Source organism: Bombus vosnesenskii, unplaced genomic scaffold (genome assembly GCF_011952255.1).
Source record: "Bombus vosnesenskii isolate JDL3184/JDL3185 unplaced genomic scaffold, Bvos_JDL3184-5_v1.1 scf7180000013262, whole genome shotgun sequence".
Lineage (NCBI taxonomy): Eukaryota > Metazoa > Arthropoda > Insecta > Hymenoptera > Apidae > Bombus > Bombus vosnesenskii.
In genome coordinates, this window is record NW_022882922.1 from 3,414,218 (window position 1) to 3,435,480 (window position 21,263).

Below are 21,263 nucleotides of genomic sequence, written 5' to 3' on the forward strand. Positions count from 1 at the left end.
TCTTGTAATCCTTATCCCTCATCGCTGCTCCTACACTCGCTCCTATTTTCAGTCTGGTCTCTCCCTAACCGTGATATTGATCCTCCGCCCTTTCCGCCCCGTTCGTCGCGACCGTACGCGTTAGGCCGCCGCCGTTCGACCTAGTGTCGGAACGTCGAGGTGCAGATGAAAACGTCGTCTTCGTAAAAACAATGAATTCTATGAGTTAACTGGTTCACCTACGAGATAACAAGCAAAGTGGTTCCTCCTCTCACGGAGAGTAATACCGTAATATTTGTTAATATAGAAATATTCGATGAGGAACGAGGATTAACACGGAACGCGAGGAATCCGCTTAGCAACAACAGCCTCGAAGGAATCGATAATGAGCGAAGTTTCGTTAGGATTATCGCGCAAACAGCGTGGATACGCTTCGCGTGCGCCACCACCGGATCAGTCAGGATTCGCTATTTTCATTTGGTTTCTCTGTCTCTTTTTCACCGTGTCGATCGATGAACGCTATCGTGAATTTTTCAGCGATCGCCGGCAGTGTCCTCGAGCAGAAACGCATCCGCCTCCGATTCTCTCCGGAGATCGATAAAATGAGCACTTCGAAAAATGGCCCAATCAGAGGGAAAATCTGTGTAGGCATGAAACGATCCCGAAACGTTTAGTTCGATTGCACGAGACGTGTGAACATTGGAAGTACGTATAATACGTGAAATGAATGGAAGATGCAAAATGGTTAGGATCGCGGACAGATCGATGAGACTCTGGTTGGTCCTGCTCCGTGCCTTTCTGGCTGTTCTATGTAGGAACTGTGTTTCGATTATATTCTTCGCGTGTAAATAACCGACATTGAAACGCGTTAAACAGTCCGATGGATCACGGGTTTAACACGAATCGACAATTAGCGAAGTTACGGGGAACCCGGCAAACAGTACCGTTTTATCGACATTTATGGCGCGTCCCGCACGCGTTGTTTATCATTGGGAACGAAATTTCATCGAGTTACACGGTCGATTTCTCCCGTTTTAATCTTTGGTTTCTCCGTTTGTTGTTGTGTTGGAAAATGGAAAATCGATTTGGAAATATACGACTCGTCGTGAGATGAGACGATAATATTATCCAGAAGCGAAGTAAAGAAACGATTGTAGGAACTCAACGCTTTTTATTAATAACAGTTCGAAATTCAACATGAACTTTATTCTATGCGAAATGCCCGTGTATCATATAAAGTTATAAATATTATAAATAATTAGGTATATATTTATCCGGCACGAGACTCCTCGATGAACTGACACATACCCGGGAGCCTTTCTTTTATTTTGTCCGCTCCGGCTGAAACGTCGTCTAACCAACATCGACTGTCGACAGTGCAAGAGAAAACAGCTCGATCGTTGTTAACTTTTTTCATGGATCTTATTTCAATCTTTATGTCCATTTTTCTCTTTCATTTTTTTCCCCTAAAACGTGGAAGATCGAGTGGCATACTCACGAGGATCGGAAACACATTTTGTATGCATCGCGTAAAGATTTTCGTGAAAATAATAGAGATTAGAACTGTTAGTCCGGTGTTCTGTCACGAAATAATTCGAGGCACTGATGTCTCACTTTCTCCATTGTTCTCTCTCGTTTTGTCGTATGTATAAAAAGGAAAAACGATCCACCGCGACAATCGACACCACTGCACGCTTTTCAACTCTCTTTTTGGTTGGTCCCTAATGCTCTCTTTCTCTCTCGCATTCTCGCATTCTCTCGCTTTCGTTCGTCCACGAAAAAACGTATGTATATTCATTACTTCTATTAAGAATCATGGAAAAAAGCAAAGAGAACAGAACAACCACGTGTGGCGACTTCGTTACTCTCATCACTATTCTTGATTCTCTCCGTTTACATCATACGTCCTCATTAAATCAACGTGACACGATCAGAGCACCTGTCCCCTTCGTTCCCCCCATTTTTTTAATTATTATTCTTTCTCCACATTTTTCGCTTTTTTTATGTCGTTTTTTTCATTCTTTAGATTATGTTTCATGGCCCCAATATTTTACAAGACAATAAATGACGTCGTTTCGTCTGATTCAAGAAAATTTCTTCCTTTATTTATTTTACGTTAAAAAAAAAAAGGAACCGCGCGGCGCGCGTACTGTCTTCTTTTTGCTAATTTTCGCATGACACGAACATGCTCGAAATCGGAGACGCGATCTCCATTCGAGCGCTGAATATAACTGCGAGTGACGAGCGAAACTCCAATCGGAAAGTATTCGTGCACGCTTTTCGGCGAACGGTCGAGGATTATTTTACTTTTCGTTACTTTCCTGCACTCTCGTTTCTCTGCTGTCTTTCTTTTCTACTTTCTACCGGGTGTCCCGTATATTCACTCGGTGTTCTTGAATTCTAGTGCGTCTATCTTATCTCGACGGTTTCCTCGTAAACTTCGTTTTTTTCATCTATTTCGACCTTTCTCTCTCTCTCTCTCTCTCTCTCTCTTTTTCTAGAAACGATAGTTTTGATTAGACGAACCATGAATCTCTAACTCCATTTTCATTATCTATGGAATGTATTTACTATTTGGAAGATTAGTCGCGAACCCGCCATCTGGTGACGATGAACTGTAGCTCGATACATTTCATAAATCACCGTATCAATCGAACGTTTCGCATGAATTCTGACTGAAAATGGATCAAACGATAAGTACTAATGCTATCCTGTTACAACGATTCTTGGTATTTCGAAAGAGCCGAAAAGAACCGGAATATCCGCGAGAAGAGCATTCGGTTCATCGTACCAAGAACGATGTTCGCAGCTGACCGTAATTATTTCATGTGCAACCTGTCGAATTCGGCGACAGAGCACATTCTATGGAACTAAAACTCAATAAATACGCTCGGATCGAGGAAATGTGCTTTATCGCCGCGCGAAACACACATACACAATCACGCGTTGTCTCATTCTTTCTCACCGATTCATTCGTTTCACTTTTTCGCACCAATTATATTCTTTTTTTCCCATATTCTCAAATATTCTATCTCTTTCTATTTTCATCCGTATCACTATTTCTCGCCATTCGCTCTTGAATCGTGCGTTATCATCGATTACTATTATCATTATATATATATATATATATTTATTTATTTATATATATATGTATAATATTCACCTATATCGTAGGGCTCTTAAATTTTAATCGGCTAAAGTTTGCGAACTTATCGTCCTGAATTTTCTTCTAACTCGTATGTGTACGTGTATGTGTATGTATGTGTGTTTATGTAATCGTGTATTTTTATGTACAGTCAAGATTGTAATTTATCCCGTAGCAACACTAACACTGCGTTCTTAGGAAGGGTTTCTTCATTCTCTTTACTGCTCCCTCTCCTCATCATCAAACGCGACGCGAACCCCTGCGCGGAACGTGGACCCGTCCGATCGGGCCGAAACACAAGCCCGTCGTCGCGAGGCCACGATAGCAATTCATCGGGAATCGAATAATACATATCTCATAATTGACTTTCTGTTAATTGTAGAATACGCGATCGTTCGCGGCGTTTAAATACGTTATTATCTCTAGCAATTGTTATTATCGTAATAATGTAATTAGCTGTAAATCGAAGTTCAGCGACGGTCGAATGTCGATTCGTTCAAGAAAATCGACGATTCAATGTTCTTTCGCTCGATCGTCGACCGAAAGGATAAATGGAACGTCATTGTAACAAAAACGACGACACGATCGATCGTGAACCGACGATTATTAGGACGATATTTTCTTTTGTTCGCCTGTCCGCTGACGATTCTCGATCGTGGATCATAGCGTGAAAAATCAAGAGAATGAATTATACCGTTGGTCGTTTTGTGGAGTGCGCGTCGAAGTCACCGCGCAGTGTCGTCGACGCGTGCACTCGAGAGAGAAAGATCGATCGATCCTCACTCCGGTGCGACCGTCATTGCGAAAACTTGAGAACATGGGGAGCAGCGAAAAAAAAGGATTCGAACATGCCACTTACATGGCGATTAAACGTCACTATATATATTATTATATGTGTATATGTAATATAAAACGTTTGCGGAGCAACGAACGACGGGACGAATTTTTACGCGTACCTCTTGATTTCCCACGCTGTCGACCGTCCGCTGGTTCTATTTCGATCTATTTACCTCTCTTTTCCTTACTCTCTTGTTTCTGCTGCTTCTTTGATCGTTTATCGTTTAAGAAATTAAATTTTACTAAAAGATGATTGCCTAGAAGAATAGTCGCCAGCCGAAGGATAGCTGCCGAAAATGCACTACGACCGGTTTCCATGCAAGCGAGACGTCGAACCGGATGCCCTCTGACGAACGAATTTTTCAACTCGCGCACCCTCTATCGTCCGCAAGCCGAACATCGAACTGTCTGAGGAAACTTACTACACGTATGGATCTATCATATGCACGTGTCGCGATACCGACCGCCATTTACTTCTGGTTCGACTGGATCAAACACCCCGACTGCGCGTTTTCAAATTAGATTAATCGATGAACATGTCTGATCATTGGAGGACGCGCGTTACAGGTAACCGTGATCGTCGCGGTTCGACGAGTGGTCGTCACAACACGGAAATCAATAATCTTATGTCTCCTCGCCTTGCTGCTCGTTTCGTCTGCTTTCGACTCCGTTCACAGTCCATTCACCGCTACGGTTTTGCCACATTACCAAAACCGGGCTAACAAATGGTACGATCACGTTCCACGAACCCAGTAAACCTGTTAACTTTTACCAACTAATTTTCTCTCGACGCGACGATTACGTCTCGTCATTATTCATCGATCTCGAAGGAACTGTTAAACGAATTGTCAGCGCAGCATACGACGGAGAATGCTGCGCGTGCAGTCAAAGCGAATCTACTTATGGACGTAAGCGTTTTTCCTGGGGGTGATCGATCCTAGCGCGTGTATGTATTATCGTACGTCGTTCTTTTTCACATTTTCACTTTTTTTTTTTTTTTGCGTTTTAAACCGGTCTATGAGTGAATTAAAATCCGATTTTCCGAATAGACCGCGATAGGCGTGGTCTTACAGAATATCGAGGTTGAAGCCCGCCGTAGGGTCGAGGGAATTCAGCAGTTCCTGAGCGCTGAAGTTCGACGTGTCTCCAGTCGGAAGGTTCTCCAGAAATTCGAGGCTAAAGTCCGCTGCGGCTACGGAAGGGTCCGTAGTGGTGGCCGGCGGTTGCGCATGTTGCTGTTGCTGTTGAGACAGGCTGCGCACTCCTGGACTACCAGCACCGTACTGTTGATGCGGGTGCAGGGGAGAACCTGCAAGGGAATCGTTCGAACGTGATTGATAACGAGCAAATAATTTTTATGATAATGTATAAGGAGGATAAATACACTAATGAGGATTAGTACAAATGATTTGATAGTGTAATAATATGGTCGAGGATAGAACGAGTTAAAGTATTTGCATATTTTCGTATTAAGCACGAAAAAAATGTAATTTCAGCTGTTTTCTGTATAAATAAATTTTAGTAGCATCGCTGCGTGTGTTATGACACTATTATTAATTTTTAGAAATAATCAATGTATCTTTGGTTTTGTTTTTGTAATACAACAATTCCTTAAGATAATCTTGTATGTAAAAAGGGAGAACTTGAACTTTATTGATCAATTACAATGGATACTTCATTAAGAAATAATAACATGAACAACTTAAATTCGCATATAACAATCGTAAAACATGTTTCAATATCCTATTACTTTTCTAACAGAAGCCCGATTTATCATACTAATATAACAAAAATAAATACAAAGATATAAACTTAACTGTCGAAAACATCGTTAACACGATTAATTATTTCGTTATACGTTTTGTTAGCGAACAAATCATTACATAACTATTATGTATTATTATTCTATTTAATATATCATACGAAACTGTAATCTTTCACGGTAAACACGCGTAATTGAAAGAAATCCATTTGAATAAATCATAAGTTTCATTGAATCAATCATAAAATTATCAGGTAACGAAAATTGATCAGGATCCACCATTTATCGGACGATTAATCACGTCGAAATCATTTTTCTTGTTTAACGCAAGATCTCGTTCGATCAATATTCTCCGCGGTTTGGAATCAGGGAATGGTCATCGTCCAAGACTTACCGGTTCCGGTAGTGCTGACAGAGTTGACTGATGAGGACTGCGACATTTGCATCTGCAGTGACATTTGATTATTACTCTGCTGCATGGCTAATGTTTGCTGCTGGTGTTGCTGCGACAGTAACTGCTGCATCTGAGTGCTGTTGGCCATACCGGAGCCAGCGATGCCTCCACTCTGTGAGCGGATCAACTGTTGATGCTGTTGCATCTGTGCGGCGTTCATCTGCATTCCACCTGTGTTACCCTACCGAATCCACCTGGAAAATGAGGATAAGTGAAACGGTTTAACACGATTTACATTTCGTTGTGATAACTGGTATTTACTGTCTACAGGAACGCAATGATTTAATTCATCATTTATCACGTATAAAGATGTAGCCTTAATGGTTTGACTCTTCGTATTGCAATATGGAATGGATCATGAACTAACGTGACAAATGTACGTTACTGCAATCATACAGCTTAATTTTTCATTGTAAAATATAGAACTACGAATATAACAATTGTACAAAATATCTTTCTGTTACAATGGATTAATTGGTAGACACTAATACAAGACCAAATCTATTATTATCTTACTATCTGCATTACGAGTAAAAGAATAATTTCCAATTTTCAAATTCCACATTCCTGTCTCCAGGAAATATAGGATTATAAAATCCCATGAAATGTAACTCGCATTCTACTACTCAATATTATAATATAAGATTTAATTAGAGACGTATATAACATCCATTCTTAATATTCGTAATATCTCTTGATATTCCATTTTCTGCGAAGAAATTAATTCTCAAAACCGAAGATAATTTTCAGAGTTATAGTTGTAACCGGTTAACCGAACAGAAAAGTTATTTGTTAATTCGATATCTTTCGAAACGGCGATTACTCGTACGAATCGCCTACTGCGCGCAGGATTACAAACATGATAATGGATGTCCCAGGGAGACGCTTACCTTGGTGACCTTGTTGGTTAAATTGCGATCGCAAAGCCTGCGCCTGAAAGCCTTGTTGCTGCATGAGAACGTGTCGCCACTCCTGCTGGGGCCGCGGCCCGCGATAATATTTCCAAGGCCATCAGGCGGACCCACGCTAACGTTAGGCGGCCGTTGATTGTTAGTCCTAGGATATCCAAGACGCTGATGCATCTGATGCATTCCGCCTATGGCGGCCATACCGCCACCGCCCATGTACATGTTACCACCGGCAGCGTGCAACGCCTGCTGCTGCTGCTGCGCAATTTGCGGCCTCATCATCGGACCTACGACAAAACAAGAACAAACGGATAGGTGATTGCTAGTGAATATTGTCATTTTTCAGGGTTTTTATGTAAAAGATTGTATAAAAATATGGCTAAGATTATATTAAGGATTCTTCTTTAAGGTTTAGATGCACTTTCTTTCATGTTGATAGGGAAGATGAAATTTCAGACATTGAGAATTTATTCTATTAGTAAATCGTCGCTCTCAAAGAAATTATATATGGCTTTCATTTGCCTTTTTCTTTACAATGGTACATATTATGTTTCTTAAAATAATTTAAACCTTGCCACTGAGAATTATGCCATTGTTGCTTAGTTGTAAATTTATTATTGAATAAATATATGTAAATTGTGTCTGACAGTTTTTTTAAAATTGACAACAAGGCGGACAAACATAAAGAAACTCTACTAGAAAAAAGAAGGATATTTTTAAAGCTTCATCTTTCAAAACTTCCAGCACATTTGCCACCAATGATGTATTTTGTATACAATTAAGTCGTAGAAAATCTTCGTCGTATCAAACAGGAAATCTCTTATCAAACCAGAAGAAGGATTTTCTTGTTACAAATTATATACGAAAATATCTTAGGTAAGATTTACGACGACCGAAACAGACGATTGAATCGCAGAGGATGGTGATCGATCGCGGGGAAACGTTTCTTCATTCTGGCTAGCCAGATACGTAAAGAAGATACGTATTACGAAGGAAACGTAGAACCTTAATGCTCTGTGGATTTTCGTTTGGATAGAATCTTATGAAAGTAGCTCCGAGCAGATCGATAGAGGAGCCTCGTACGAGCTACGATGTATAAGAATATTTACGATCCCCTTTCCACCACCAATCCACCCTCTCCTGCTCCTACACCTACATCTCGTTCTCGTTCGTTCTTTCTAGCCTCGAGCGGATCCAGCAAGAGATCGGGCTCATTTCCCTCGAATACTTATTTAACCGATCGCGATGGTTAAAAAGTGTATAAACATTATTCAAATGAATGCTTCGCGTCCGGTCAAATATTTTTTCTCGATTACTCACAGTTTACTCTTTACGTCTTTACGTCTGCTCACTTAGATTTACGTAGCTCTGTGTAATCGGAATAGTCCAATAATCAAGACCGCTGCCCAAAAAATATTTCCGAGAGAAATACATCTATATTACGCTTTATTTAACTTTTAGTACAAAAACTGTGCACAGTCTTGTCAAACGAGACAAGGTAACCCTTGTCTGAATTATGGCTGGATTATTTGAGAAACTTAATGGGAGAAGTAGTATAAGTGTATTGACATAATATCCATATATAGAGAACATACAAATCTTCTTGAGTACGTGTAGTGATGTGTTTTAATGTTTAGAAATATACAAACAAGTTTAGCTACAGTTTCGTTGAATCACAAATTTTATCACATATATCCTTCTCCTTCTGAACTTCTCATTTATGACTCGAATTTTACATATTGTTTTGTAAGGATAGCGGACAAGAGTGAACGAAGTGGAGAAATGCAACTTTAACTAGGTTTCGAAGAAAAATCTGATGGTCGTAATCTTTTCCTCGAGTACAGTTCTTTTATCTATGTTTTCAGAATCTCGTGGTTCTACAATTTTTATTACACGGTATAGTTTGTATATTTCTATAGTTCCCATAATTTTGTAATTTTCGTTATTCCGTAGTGTTCGTAAATAATGTAGCAGAGATAATAAATCACAACGATTCGAGGACAGAAGAACGGGGAAATCAAAACTGTCGTACAGTGGTTGAACGCGTCGTTTCGACGAAAGACGGAGGAATCGATAGCAGCACCCAGCTTCTCATTACCCTAAGTGCCTTCCAACTCCGGCCAGTGCATATGAAAGTGACGTAACCGTCGCTACTGTCAGCGTAAAAAGCGAAACAGAGGATTGGATCGTGCCGACGTGGTTGATTTCCACTTTTAAAAACGTATACACATTTGCTCCCTCGTTTTCGTACAAGAGTATACAAGATCGACGTGCTTGAAAATGTATGTGTTACTTTTTCTTTCATCTTTTCCCCCGTTTCTTTCTTTAAAGTGTACTCGTATTTAGAATTAAATCCCTGCTCCAACAAATAACTAAATTATATACCAAATACTATAAAAATAAGCAAAATTAGACAGCAACACATTTTAACTGTAGAGCTTTGAAAGATTAAGAAACGACTTACATTAAATTTATGTTTTTCATTTCATTAATTACATAATTGAACTATGTATAGTGGAGAAGTATACAATTATCCTTAATAATTAACTTAATCGGTATAAGCGAAACATAGAAACAACACTGACATACATGTATGTATGAAGGAGTTCTAATTAGCCAAACGAAGAGTCATACATTCATTAGTTGTGAACAGTACGATGTACTCACCTGAAGGTGGCATAGGTTGTTGTGTAACCCTACGCATAGGCCCGGTATTGGAAACCTAGGCTGCTGACCCATGCCGATACTAGCGTGCATCATTTGGGCCTGAGCCGCCGCTTTGTATTCGGGAGGTGGTGGTCTCACGCCACCCATTCCTCCGGCCATGTGCTGTTGTTGCATCACCTGAAAGAACAAGTAAATAATGGATTTCAATTACATGAAATTACGTGCCTCGGATACTTTGACTTCGCGATTCGAAGCCCAGTGCGAGTAACACTATTGTTGTATTAGGTTGTCCGAAAAGTTTCTTTCGTTTCGTAAGCTGATAATAGACGAACGAGAATTTCTGTTTTATATTATTTTATTGAATTAGGTACGATCTATTTCGTTATATTTCTATTATTACGTTCGTGTATAATTCAATAAACAAACATAAAACAAAAAACATTGTGCGTTTATTATTTCCTTATAAAACGAAAGAAACATTTTGGACAACTGTACTATTGAACTACTAGTAATATGCTACTATTTATGTATAACTAAATCTGTACATAAAGCATTATTTATTAATTATGTGGAAAACTATAAGCAACATAATCAAATTCGCGTGAAGACTTCGTAAAATTAACAGACATTCACAAACGTCGAAAATTCTACTTAAATACCACTCTTGCCCAATAGAAGAATATTGTAATATATCTTTTCATTCGAACTTGAGGTTCTGCTAAAAACACCTGCTATCTGCTGCGGTAACGTCATAAATGCGCGATACTAAAACGGAATCGCGGATGAAGAACACGATATAAGGTTCGACTGACGAGTCTTGAACAGCGATAAGGTACGAGTTAGAAAGCCGACCGACGGATTCCACGGGGAATAATTGCAACTCAGCTCACGGCACGCATCGATGACTCGTTAGGAGTCGCATTGTCGTCGAACTGGCGAGCACGGAAGTTCCGAGCATCGGTGTCGTTGCACAAGACCCCTTGGATTGCATTTCCACTTCCTGGTGTTACGCGGCCGTCGACGAAAGTCCGCGTATACGATGACGACAATGAAGACGGAAGGCAACCAGAGACAGTAATACACGTTTTCCTCATTACCAAACGAGATACGCATTCACCATGTGCCACCAGAGGCAATCTCCATCATTTTCTCTGCGTCTTTCTTCCTAAATCGTCTGCGCTTTTCTACACCCTTCTGTATTTTTTCTGACACACAGTGAGTTACACAATTCTTTCTACTACTTTAATGCTACTGTTAATGCGCAGGTAAAACATTCAGCACATTTTTTTGTTTGTCACCTGTGAATTTTTATTTTTTGGTAATATTCATATCGATATAATATTATGGAAGGAAATTTTTATTTTCTCAATTTCACAAGATATCTGTATACTAGATGTAAGACTTGGAATCAATCATAAGCTTATATTAAGAGAATCTTTTATTTAACTGCGATTAAACTTCCCAACTTGCCCCGTTTTGCTATATTTTTCAGAACATGCAAATAAGTATTAAATAACATAGTTATCACGTGATTGGTGCAATGTTCCAAACTTTCTATCTACGTATAAAAATTTGAACGTGTAAAATCGGAGCACTCTCGCCAGCAAACATAATTATTTTTTCCGTTGTTGAACGTGCAACAACCAACGATTAAACGAGCACCGCCTATTGCTCTCACAACGAGCTTCTGGTGAACGGAGGAAGCACTCTTAAAATCAGCATGTAGCAATTTCACGCGCGTTCTTCCACTGATTCGTACTTGAGAAGAAGGAAATGAATGGTTCTCTACGGATTAACTCTTGACTGGATCACTTAAAATTGTTAGTTTAACAATTTCCTTTAATATTTGTAATTTTGGCGATCTAAGTAATTGTGATATAAAGGAGATTATTCAGGAAAATAAAAAAAAAACGGTTTAAAAATAGAGAGAATAATTACAATAATATAATTTAAAATCGATACAATATCTAAATTAATCCCAATTCCTAAAAAGAGAGAAGAAAAGATATTCGTCGATACCATATCGTGGCAATCGATATAACCGATTATCAATCGTTAAAAAATCTGATTTAAGAGAACCGCATATTACAGATCGATCATTTCGCCGAAGAAGCAACAAATCTTCGTTATTCTTCGAAAATCGAGGAAACTTCGCCAACGTTCTCACGGCAATTGGGGACGCGATTGCACTTCACGGTAGCTCAATTACATAGAAAGTGACCCAGAGCTCGACCCATGCAATCTTGAAAAATCTTCCTTCATTTTGTAACACGATTCCAAGCGATTCTACCTAACATCAAGAACAAGCAATTATCAAACGATCTGGTGTTTAACTCTTCAACCTGTACAGCCTGCGTTTGTTTTATTCCATTATAACGAACGTACGAAAAACAAAAAGTGAAAAAGGAAGAAAACGTGATCGAAGGAAATATCGAGAAAGAAGAAAAGAAAGATCCGCACTGATGAAGAATGACTAACCAATTGCGTGAGACCTACAATTAGTAATTGGAGCACGATCAGAGAGTTGCCTTCGATACTCTAACATCGTTAAAGTAATGCTTGGTATTACAACTGAGTCATTCGTTAATAAATCGTGCGGCGTGTCCGCGAGCGGGAACGTGACCGCGCCGCAGAGAACCCGTTACGATTTATAAATCGTTAATAATTTTACTCTGCTCATCGAACAGCTTTCGATTTTCTTCCAGTATGTTTTTCTTGAGAGCATGTTGATAGATTATCGTGATACGTTATTTCTTGATATTTACATTCTTCTATTCCCGATAGGTTGGAATAAACAGAATTATTAATTATACTTTGACAGATAAATCACACGTCAGATATGTTTTTTAAACATTTGATACGTTAACTGCCACGCGAATTTTTATATATTTTGCTCTGAGAACCGCAGTAGATTGAGGTATACTATATCATGATATTTAATCTTTGCAAAGTATTATGTTGTATTTGGACACTTTCTTTCGACGATGTTATTTAAGTCTTTGTCGAAAGTCTTTATCTTATTTTGATCATTCTAACAGGTCTAGTAAAACGTGGCTCATCGATGACCACGATAGTAGTCGACGTATTAGGCACACATTTTACGAACGTTCCTGTTGAAGGAATATCGTATAAAGTTTGTGTTATAGAATTAGATCGACAGGTAATGGGGCGAATTTATGCAAATGTGATTTCGATGACTCGACGTGTAATTTGATATTCAATGTTTTAGCAATTTTTCAATAGTCGAGCGAAGGAGCAAGTGTTCGAGGGGATAATTCGTGGAAGAAGACGATTCAGTGACAGTAATTGAGCTCGTGGACACAGTTTCTTCCGATGCAAATTGGAAATGCATAAAAGATGAAAGAACACGGTGCCGGACAAAGATGTAAATGACTGCATGCAAATGTTGTCTGATTGCAAAGTTGCCGGCGTTACATTATACCTCGAGTAACTAGAACAACAGACTCGATACAGACGCACGTCTTTCGTCTCGTCTTTTTCTGTTTTCCTTTTCCTCTTTTGTTCGCGTCGGCACAAAGAACAATATGGACCGATAAACTCTACTAGTTCTAAATGGCTTTAATGCGACATAATTCGTAAAGATGTAAAACTAACGCGTTCACCTGCAATTTAAAACTCTAATGAGCTGAATGCACACGCCGATATGCATAAGTGGTGTTTATGGAATGAAAAGCAGAGGAGAACAAATTTGCACACGTAACGTCGTAATATCTTCACGACGGTCACTTTTTTATGTATATCGCTTATTAGCAATTCACCGTGTTTATTGTCACAGTGTTTGTTAGTGCGTGTTTTCTTTTATTATTTGCTATGCGACAGAAAGAAGTACTTAAAGTGGATAATATAATTTTATTAAGATTCAAACACTGGATATGACAACTTCATTTTTCTGATTATTTATATTAACTTTTATCCTGATAATTGACAATAAAAACTGTAGATAACGATACAATATGAAACATACGAAACAACAAATTCAAGTTCATCCTAGAATATTTTCTGAAGTCGTAAATATCGTCGTGTCTGATTCATAAGAAGTCTAACATCGAAGGCAACCATATTGGAGTAACAACAAAGTAATTACGAACTTTTATTAAAAGAATTATCATGCATACATTATTCTCTTTATTTAAATTAATTTCCATTTGTCAGACAATATTTTTTATGCTGTTAGATTGTTTATAACGTAAGATTAACGTTAAAGTTCATTATATGTGAACTGTTAAATTAATAATAATAATAATAATTAATAATTAAATAAAAAAAAATTGAAATTTCGTATATTCAGAAAATAAATCGTAACACGAAGTCACAGTCAATTGCGTACGAATAATAGCACATAGTAAAATAAACATTTAATTTAGCAATGAAAATACATAAATAACAGGAACAAAAAATGGTGAATAACAAACCGCAATAATTTCACTCGATCGAGCTCCTTCGAGCATGGCAAACCGCATTCGTAAACATCATAAAAAAGGCAAGATCTTGTTTAGTCGCGATAACACCAGACATTACGTTCTCTCCAGGAAGTGCACGCGAACTCAGATTTCCCGGTTACAGAAAAAGTTTCCATTCATTGTTCCGCGGCTTCCAAGACGTTTGTCCTATTTGCGTCGTTTCTTTCAGCGCGATGGAACCAAGAAGTTGCAAAGGAGCCGCGATACCTGTTGCTCACCATCGCCGGATACCAACTTAATGTTTCGAATAACGCGCGTCGCGACGACTCTGCGAATTCTCAATTTCTTTCTTTTTATTCTATTCGTAGAATTTAAAAAAAAATTTCACTTCTCTCAAGATTCTTAACATTTTTAAATGGAAATGTTTTGTAAAGCCTACTTCCCCTCGCTATTATAGCCATCGCAATCTCTACTATCACTTTATCCGTTGAATTAATTATTACAAAACCAAAACCTAATTATTACAAAACCTAATTCTCCGGCGTGAACCTCTGTTATTCCCCCGATCAAAAATTTAATAACTAATTACAATCTCGCAAATTTTCCTACACCAATACGATTATTTACAATCGAGTAAAATACCGCGGCGTTCCTCGCAACTCCATCCAACCTTAGTTCCAAGAACAACACCTCCTGGCTCCTTTGATAATTGAATTGATTTCGTCCAACTACGCGAAACACCATTTCTATTACCATAGATAAACATCGCTCGCGGTACCATTAGGTAATTAAACCATAAACCAGTCCCCTGGCTCACACCCTCCAGGCTAGAGCACACGACAAGACATTCTAGAAAACTTTCGATCGATCATGGAATAAGACACATACCTGCTGAGCGCGCATTAGCTGCTGCTGCTGAAGAATCTTCGCATGTTGATGTTGATCCACCTGATTCGGTGGCACTTGCTGGGGATGGTTGCGTGCAGCTGCAGCGCCAGCGGGTTGGGAAACGCCACCCGCGGCTGCAGCGGCAGCTCTCTGTCTCAGACTTTGCTGCGTGAAGTTGATCGTTTGAGACTGAGAAACCGAACAATACGTGTCCGTTTGCCCGGCCGGTCCTGACTGACTTTGGTTCTGTTGCTGGTTAAAGTACATGCCCTGTTGCGCCGCCACTGATACGCCTGGCTTCAGGTCGCCTGTTAGCTGCATATGCTGACCCGCAGATACCTAGAAACAAAAGATTCGATAATTAGTAATGTTCTGATTTGATTGGAAGATGCTGATTGATATTAAATAGTAAAGTATTTCGTATTTCAACTTAAGTATGTGAGAATATTTCCTTTTGTGAAAATTTGGTAATTGGTAATATATGTATATTCTGAGGTTTAATTAGACGGTATTGGTATATAACTGAAATAGCAAATTATTTCATCCGTCAGCTTGGATATGTGCAAATACTATTTTAGAAAGATTTCATAATCAGTCACATTCTAGTTTGACCAAAAATATTGGTTTCAATTAAGTATCAAAATTTGGAGATTATTCACTTGGGTCTATGCAAATAGACATTTATAATGTTACGAAGTTTAGGAAGAAACAGTGCGTCTTAAGTAATAAAATAATCCGAATCGTAAATACAGAAGATATTTAAATTTCCCTCTCGGTGGAACAAATTCGCTTTTTCAAATAAAAAATCGTAAAATTCTGGTAAAGTTATTTACCATACTGTTATTCACCCAACAGATCTCACAAAGAATATAACACGAAGATGGTACCCCGCTGGGGGTAGCCATCCACATGATAAACAAACAGCCAAAAAATTCTACCAAATGTCCAAATCGGACAAATTGTGAATGTAAACAACTAAATAAAAAAAAAACCGTTACGTCGCGTGAAATGGTCCGTGCGACGTCCTTCAGTGTCTGACCGTCAAGGCCCAAGCCCCATTCGACAGACCGTCAATAAACCTAAGGCCCCAGCATAAACCGAATCTTATTAGCTTGCAGGAACCTTTAATCCTGCAAGTATTTTCAGTTTATAACTGTTATTTAAAACAGTCCTTAGGTTTATTGCACGTCCTTACAAATTACGGAGAAAGCAGATGGGTGTCTAACGGAAAAGCCGGTTTTCCCATGCACAAGTTCACCCCCGAGCCACGTCGGTAGGAGGCTTCCTTCTCCAATCCTCACTTATTAATAATGGCTATAACCAATGGGCATCGCGGATCGTTGCTCTCACTGTCGAAAAGTGTGAACAACGAATCCACGTCCTTAGTTCAAGTCCCCACTCCGAGCTTTCCTCCGTAATCACATAAGAACGAACTTATTCTTCATCGTTAGAATAGTCAACATGTCATTACCGGGTCACTATCCTTAAATCAATCACTTACTTAACTTATACATACGCCTTAGTGTAACTCTATAAGTATTGGAAATATAAAGTTTATAACCCTGTTAATCGCAGCGTTATACTACCTTAACCACCCCTATTATCTCAACGGAAATCAGGGGATCGATCTTGTCGCGGCGTCGATTATTATAGTCGCAACGGAAATTTACACATACCGTTATGAATTCTGAAATTCTACATTTTTCCAACATACTGCGTTACCAAATTTATTGCCACTAATTTGCCTCCTAACTCTACTGTAATACTCGCTTACGAAATATACCCTAATTCTATCGAAGTATCCCAATCGCTTTTTAATCCTTTTACCACGAAAAAACGGCTACAAAGGGTTCCACAAAGGCGAATTTTATTGCATTTCGACTGTTCCCGGACGGTAGTGATCGCCTACGAGCTCGGTATGATTTGGCACTAAAGGTATGATCCACGGTCGAACGTAGATCAGATCGACCGGTGCTTTTCATCCAGAGCTACAGAGGCGAACAACGGATCGCCACAGGCGGGCTGGAATTTGGTTTCTAGCAAAAAAGCGGTGGACAAGTGGCGACTATTGTCCTGTCGTCGCTCGTTGCCCGGTCAATGATACAAAATGGCTACCGTTCTTCAATATCTCATCCACCGGCTGGCGAAGGGAAAAAGGACAGAGAGGGAAGTAGAAGGCACGAGCGTAGTCCCTTGTATGGCTTCGATGACTCTTGACCCCGACAATCGAGTCGTGGTAATCTAGTCCGACTTTAAGCCTCCCTTAATTTTTTGTTTTGTACGATCCAATGGACATCGTGTGCTTAATTGTAATCCTCGAACGAAACTATCGCTTTGGGAAATTATTTAATTATTTAAATTATTTAATACTTCTATAACTCGAAGAATAAGTCTCGACCAACATTTTTGCATATTGATTTTGGCATTTGTTTCCATGTTTAACAGTAATCTTCCTGCCTCCACGTGTTCCTTAACAACTTATATTTGAGGTTTAAATGTTTGCCAACTGGACTCGACATTTTATTTCGTTCGATTCTTCTTTTCGATAATCCAAAGATACTGCATGCGCAGAAAGGACGTATGGAAATAAAATGAAAATTACAAATCGACACAGTACAACCTAATCTCAAACATGAAAGCAACGTGTATGCATCGATAAATAATTCTTGTTCTATGGTACGTGTATCTGCGTCCATTATACGCTGTATCTTACATTATTCCAAGTTACGAAGATGAACGAATTGAAATTAGAATCAGATTATCAAACGGCCATCATATCCTACGAATTAAATTCGTTCTTTGCGAATTTCTAACGCGAAGCATCGCATAATGAGAACACACAGCGTTCCTCTTTGGCCTCGGGCCACTTATTGGCTGTCTCCACCAATCCTTTGTTCGTACGCACCATATGGAAATTGCCCCGATCCGGTACCTCGTCAGTACTTTATTACAGCGAACGACTTATGACCGACGTACCAAAGTGTCACAAGGTCTTGGGCGCGTGCACCGGCCACGCATAATCGAGCCAAGCCTCAATCGTCTTCTATATATATTAAATTTTCAATTCTACGAGCTTCTAAATATATCTTATACGATGAAATATCGGAACACGCCTTCTTCAACGCCTTCGTATCACTCTTTTCTTCTTCTCTTTTCTTCTCTTGCTTATACGCAATCCACGCACATGATCAATTATTACAGAAGTACAAAAAGGTTTCCATTTTAATTTTTCTAGTAAATCTTGCATCTCGCTCTAAAATGATTGGATATATCAACATGCAATCAGTTTCAATATTGGATCGTTCGCGATTGTTGAAAGTGGAATCACCTATGAGAGATAAGATGCGTTTCCTTGGTCCCGTCGGTATCTTAAAAACTATAATCATTGTATGGAACAAACAAAAGAACATAGTCTTCCATACTGATACACAATTATCTCTTATGATTGCTATATAATGAACAGGCGATTTTTAGAAGTTGTGATAACATAGTAATTTACGATGAACACGCTGACTAAATCGACTTATTCGCAATTATTATTATTACATCTTGTTCTTGAAAAGAATGTTTGTTAGATATTCCTTAGGCTTCCGAAGTAGAACATTTCACTTCGGTTCCAAAATTTCGAGTTAGTTTTAAATTAAATAAGTACGGCTTCTTAGCGTAATTTCATCAGGAAAATCAACGCTTAAAACCCGTGACATTAGAAACAGCAAAAGCTCTTTCAAAATCCTTCTAAACACACGCAGCGAATACCGCGTATTTTAGTAATTCAGTCTGCAGAGGGTAAAATATTTGAATATCAAAAGGTGGTCGATTATTCTAGAGAATTTCTGCATGGTCACGCGTCCATTTCACCGAGACAGCGACGCGCCCTTTTGCGCGGACCATGCCGCGAATAATCTTCATTACGGTAATTAGAGACTCGACGGTTGCGGACCTCCTGTTTCGACGCCACTCGTTCTACTGCTGGTAACTACCATTATGTCAGGTGCTGTGAAAAGTAAATAATTCTCTCCCGTGGAGTCTGTCTGACTGAGCGTAGTTGCTTTGCTCTTTTATGTTGTATCAGGCAATTTTTGTCATTAAAACCCTTAGCATGTCTGAAGAAAAAGTTAAAAGATTTGTAGAGGATTGGTAGAGGATCGGTAGTTAGACTAACGAGAACTTGCTGTTTCAACCCGTTACATATATATTTAGATTAAATAAATAAATATAAATATAAATAATGTCGTTGAGACGCTCGTACAAACGTATTCGCCAAGACAGTGTATAATTGCGCTGATTAGATCGCTGATAGATATAGGTCGGGGGAGAGCCGGAAAATTCAAATTAGACTTTGTTCGACGGGTGCACGTAGCGGCGACATAGTCTTGCCCAGAGTTTATTTATCATTACATTACGTGTATCCTAACGATCTTGATGCTCCGAGACAAAACAACAAGATGATTTGAACTGTCCTCTGACTCATGTGCCGCTACAGATTCAAGGTTCAAGCTTATCCGGAGGATTACTTTTGTATTAATTCCTAGAATCTAGAAAGAAATTTCTTACTAAATATTATAACCAGCCCTATTTTGAATATTTTATATATTCTTGCACATTATGTAGAATCTGTGCGTTTCTGCATCCTTTTCCCCACAAATTTAGAAACATCCGCAGTACTCATAAATCTGACCTAACTGCTTCCCATTCTCCCATCGCCAACCAATCTCCTTGCAACAATTATTAATCCAAATTTCTCTTTTCAACCTCCGTAATCCTTAATTCCTATCGCATAACAGCAAGAAAAAGCCAGTAGTACAAGGGTAAATTGCAGGAGACCATCACGTAATCCGCATCGTCTCACGAAAACGAGCAACCGTGTAAGATGGGAGGGGGCGGAAACACCGTAGGCTTTTAGTTATGAGGCTGTAGGAGAAAGCTCGTACCCTGGTCGGGTCGCGCATAATTAGCCTAAATCACGACGGGATGTCCCGGTGGGAGCTGCTGGCCGCGACATCTGCATAGCACGTGTCTTGTTATCCGCTGCTTACAGAGAAGGAGTTTTGGTGAAACTGCTGGAGCTTCCGCGGACAAGGACGAGCTCTGAACCGACCATTCAGACGGGAATACTAATATGGAGAATGGGTCTGGGACAAGAGACGCCTTCTACGGGCCATAGGACACTTTAACGCTGCTTTTGGCCTAATCGAGATTCAGACACGGTTGATGGTCGTTTCGTTCCTCTGGTTATTGTTGTTTGTGTGAGAATAAAGGCTTAAACGCGTTTACAGCGAGTCGTGAACGCCAGTCAAACTGCGTGGATTAGTTCCTTTGCGGGGTTGCACCGTCAACATTTAACCAAAATGAGGCAAATCTTGTGATTCGCGTGTCCTGGATATTGTATATCACGTCAATCTTAACTGGTTTCAGCGAATAGTAAATTGGTATCGTGATTCTTGGCGAACGAATTTTCTTATACGAAAAGGAGAATCCTGTGCATTTTTGCATTATTAAATTAATTGTCGAATTTTTATTCTAATATCTATTATGGTAAATCCATATCTTTCGTGGTAAAATGTGTATGGTAATTGATTTCTATATGTGATCTCTCTATGTACTTATAGCTCACATTTTTTAGAGAAAATTTTCAAAATGTTTCATTTTAAGCATTTCAAAATTCCTTCGGATCTTCTAGCATTATATGTACCATTACGCACCACATTTTATTTCATCCATAGTTTATTGTGCATAACATTTTTCGAAAACTTTTTGTTCTATTATAAGAACAAGAATAAAAGAATTCAAAGCTTTTTGTCATAGAGAATAAACCATTACTGCCAGCAACACATTAACGTTCTCAGTTTTGACATAAAAATAGCCTTCTTTTTTCACGAACGTGTCATAAAGTTTCCAATGGAAATCCTCACGTGTGGGATTCTGTACCATCGGATGAAATACAGTGTTCGATGCACTCACCAGTGGAAGTAAATCGAGAGAGATCGAAAGAGAGTTTAATGGTGTTGAAACAGGTTGATGAATGTAGCGTGAAATTGATGAGATGAAGTAGTGATGAGGAAGGTTTGATTTAGAATGCTTGATTGGTGGGGATATTTAGTTGCTGACAAAATAATTAGTTTGAATAATTGGGGGAGAGAGATAATTGAAAGATTGATCTGAATTAGGTCTATAGAAAGGAAGCGTTTATTTTCTTAACTCT

General features: G+C 39.0%; 1 protein-coding gene across 1 annotated transcript in view; it reads right to left on the reverse strand.

The window, feature by feature from the left end:
* Nucleotides 1–4,685: 4,685 nt before the first annotated feature.
* The window catches only part of LOC117232469 (neurogenic protein mastermind), a 239,436-nt gene continuing 222,858 nt past the window's right edge, over nt 4,686–21,263 (reverse strand). Inside the window, 8 exon segments of the mRNA XM_033492229.1 lie at nt 4,686–5,270; nt 6,118–6,358; nt 6,669–6,678; nt 7,064–7,157; nt 7,160–7,372; nt 9,753–9,800; nt 9,803–9,929; nt 15,062–15,400. Coding sequence (XP_033348120.1) covers nt 5,029–5,270; nt 6,118–6,358; nt 6,669–6,678; nt 7,064–7,157; nt 7,160–7,372; nt 9,753–9,800; nt 9,803–9,929; nt 15,062–15,400 — 1,314 coding nt within the window. The 3' untranslated portion in view covers nt 4,686–5,028.